The following is a 3,453-nucleotide window of genomic DNA, read 5'->3' as shown; positions in this document are numbered from 1 at the left end:
TTTACTTAATGAGTAAGAGATTACCATGACAGCTTTGTTACATAGAAATTGGACACTGAGACACCATGATAAACAACTAGTTTATACAATTTAAAGAGGGAACCTTGACATTATTGTCGAATGTGCTGGAGAAAGCAGCTAAATCTACCTCATTTCACATCATACATATATGTATGAACCACTTCATGGTCACTCAATTTGCTAAAAATAATAGCCAGATCTCTCTTAAATCACACAGTCTCACAATGATGGGATGGAACACCTTTGATTATAGGCCTGTTGGATTGAGGTTGACCTGAGGCTAAGCAATAATATTACCAACAATATCATATTTATACTTATAGAACTTTGTTCTTTTATTGTTTATATAGAATTATTTTTCAAGATAGTATAGTGTTAAATTCTGTATATATTGGATATTGACTGGAATGTTCAAAGACTGTAGGAAAGGTAGAGAATATAGAGTTTGAGTTGCTCAAAAGAATTTCTCTAATTTTCTACCTATTCACACCTGTTACGAGTTTCCAATTGAATGTTGTTTTATTCATATAGAATCAAATATCAATGTTTTAAAACCAAAATGTTCTGTTTACAGAAATTATTTAGAAACTTGTCTTTGTTTTGTAGAGGAGTTGAAGTTTCATTTGGAGAATTCTAAGAGCTGTGCAATAATAACTACAGAAGAGTTGGTATCAACGGTTAAGGAAGCTGTGGGTACCAGTGAAACTATTAAACTGAAGGTCCGTGTATCATTTAAGTTTAGTTGATAACATCATATCATTTTCATAATTGTAAAGAGAAAGGAATAGAATGTCAAAAGAGTATTATGAATCTGTGAGATAGACCACAGGAAATTAAATTTCTGTGGCTGATAGAAATAAAGGACTTAACATTTTTGAAAGAAGACCAATTTTTGTTATATGATGAAAAAAGATAACAACAACTGAAAAGCTGGAAGGAAAACATTGCGAACTCTTAGCAAATTGGTGCTGCCATAGATGTATTGTTAAAACATACTCCAACCCCTGGTCCTCAACTATACTGCTTCCTCTCTCTACTCACTCACAGACACTCTCCAGCTCTGGTCCACTGGCATGCTATCTCCTCTCTATTGCTACAATAATGACCTCTGTTCCTCAGAGCTGGCTGCTCTTGAACTTCCTCTACTCAGGTACTCCTGACCCATTCATCTCTTTTCCTCTCATCTCTTTGTTGTACCCACTCCCCTAGGCCCTGCACTAACCACTATACTTAGTCTTTCCTCTCTAGTCAATCTGACTGTGCAGACTGAACATTGAACAAGTATCTAATGCCATAGCTTTGGGTTGATCAATGCTTTGTGAATAGTATTTGCTAGACAGAAACTGTGTGGAAGCCTGTTGTATATAATGTGTGTATCTTTCACTAATGTATATCAGTGTAAGATAAAGACATTGTTGAGAAAACAAAAGAAATGAACAGTGCTTTACAGACAAAGTCTGTGAAGGTAATATTTGTATCAAGTTCTAAACACCATTATCATTCTTGCTTTTCGTTTAGAGAAATATAGTGAACCAGTGATTGGCTAATTGGAAATCTGTCACACATAATAACACCATGTTCACAAATTATAATATAAAAGAAAAAAACTAAAAGAAATAAATTACACTATGTAATAAAATTTTAATTGATTTTATTTTTGTCTTTGGTCAGTAAATGTTATTTCCTATTTGCTTCTATCTAGAAATCAAAGGAAACGACTACTATTCCCTTCAAACTTGACCTGGACATCAATATTTCGAAACTGACCCATTTTCCATTAGATTTCAGACAGATTCAGTGCTGAGTTACTGAAGTAGAAATATCGTTATAGCAAATATTCTGCTCAATTCCACAGATTTGCTTGTCAGTTGCTTGACCTTAACCACTTGAGCATGTCCCTTTGTGGTCGACAATATGTGCATCTCTGATCATGAGCAGGAATAGTGGTGGGAGCATCATAGCCAAGTGTTGAGAGAGATTCTTTGGGGGTTTGAATTAATGTAACAAAAGCAAAGTTTGCAGGAAATATTAGCCGTTTTTCATACTTTCTTGGAGTAAGCAAATAGAAAATAGCAGTTGTTATCCAAGGATAAAAATCATGTTACACAGTGTCATTACCTTAATAAATCAACTGACTACTGCTGACCTAAATAAGTTGGTGTTGTCACAAATGCTCACCTCTAGGAAAAGGCATTTTGAAGACTTTTTCAGATCACATCATCCTCATCATTTTTACATCAATTTTTCCATGCTTGCTTGGATTGAATGGGTCCTATCTTGCCATTTACTGCATTCCTTGTCATCTCCTTTGTAAAGTTCAACTCTTTGAGATCAGCTTTCACTGCTTCTGCCCATATGTTCCTAGGGTTTTTCTTCTATAGTTACTTTCCACTTGGAGCTTCCCGTACTTTTCTACCCATTTATGATTATCCATATACATTACATGTCCATACCAGCACAATCATATCTTTGATTCATTTTATTCATCTTATGTTCAATTTATTTCTCAGCTTATCTGCATCATATCACTTGTGCACCCTAACATTACACATCTAACAAAACATACTTGGCTTCATTTCTCTCCAGCCTTTACACACCCTCTGCATTCCTTGCCTATATGCAACATCAGTCACTGTATGCAAACAACATACAATCGACTCTTCAGTCAAAAAGAAATTTTTCATACCCTGTTCTTATATTGGTTACTATGCTTTTAGAGCAACATACCCCACAACTGGTTAGGTCATCTTAGTAATATATTATTAACTACTTCTTTGAAGTCTTGCAAGCATTGTAAACTATTTAGTTTTGTACAGGAATAGTTAACTCTGACTGTTAACTGCTCCTGTACATATCAACATAAATAATATCAGCTGTTACAATATATATTGCTGTAACTACTGTTATTGCTTCTGCTACCATAATTGATACAAGCTGCTGTTCTTTAATCCAGAACATACATTTGAAACTACAAAGTACTAGGACTAAATAATCAGAAGAAAAATATGTTAAATTGATGTGCTTCATCTTTAACATACCAAAGAAAGAGATGAATAAAATCTTGAAATGAAATCTTCCCTCCATAGATTTCTCTCTCCCTCCCTATTTCTCTCTCCCTCCCTATTTCTCTCTCCCTCCCTATTTCTCTCTCTCTCTCTCTCATTACATTTGCTTGATTTCTCATCTTTAATCTCCACTTTGCCTCACTCTGTTCTCATTATTATTTTCTCCAATATCTCCTACTCACAACTGCACCCACTGGAACTCTCTCTCTGTTCATTTTTGCAGCAGACATCAACCTAATGCATTGACCTTTGTGAGGGCCTACAAAGATCGTATATGTCAACTCTCCTATGCCAATTTATTAATTTGAAGACTATGACACTATATATATATATATATATATATATATACACACACACACATATATAT

The 3,453-nt window shown here is 34.5% G+C and overlaps 1 protein-coding gene across 1 annotated transcript in view; it reads left to right on the top strand.

Moving 5' to 3' along the window:
* LOC106879728 (uncharacterized) overlaps positions 1–3,453 on the top strand; it is a 13,691-nt gene that overhangs the window by 5,772 nt on the left and 4,466 nt on the right. Inside the window, exon 2 of the mRNA XM_052968407.1 lies at positions 483–740. Within this exon, the coding sequence (XP_052824367.1) occupies positions 483–740 (258 nt within the window). The remainder of the gene's footprint in view (positions 1–482; positions 741–3,453) is intronic.

The sequence above is a fragment of the Octopus bimaculoides genome, chromosome 6 (assembly GCF_001194135.2).
Source record: "Octopus bimaculoides isolate UCB-OBI-ISO-001 chromosome 6, ASM119413v2, whole genome shotgun sequence".
Classification (NCBI taxonomy): domain Eukaryota; kingdom Metazoa; phylum Mollusca; class Cephalopoda; order Octopoda; family Octopodidae; genus Octopus; species Octopus bimaculoides.
Note: the sequence above shows the minus strand (reverse complement) of the source record. Positions and strands in the feature narration are given on the sequence as shown.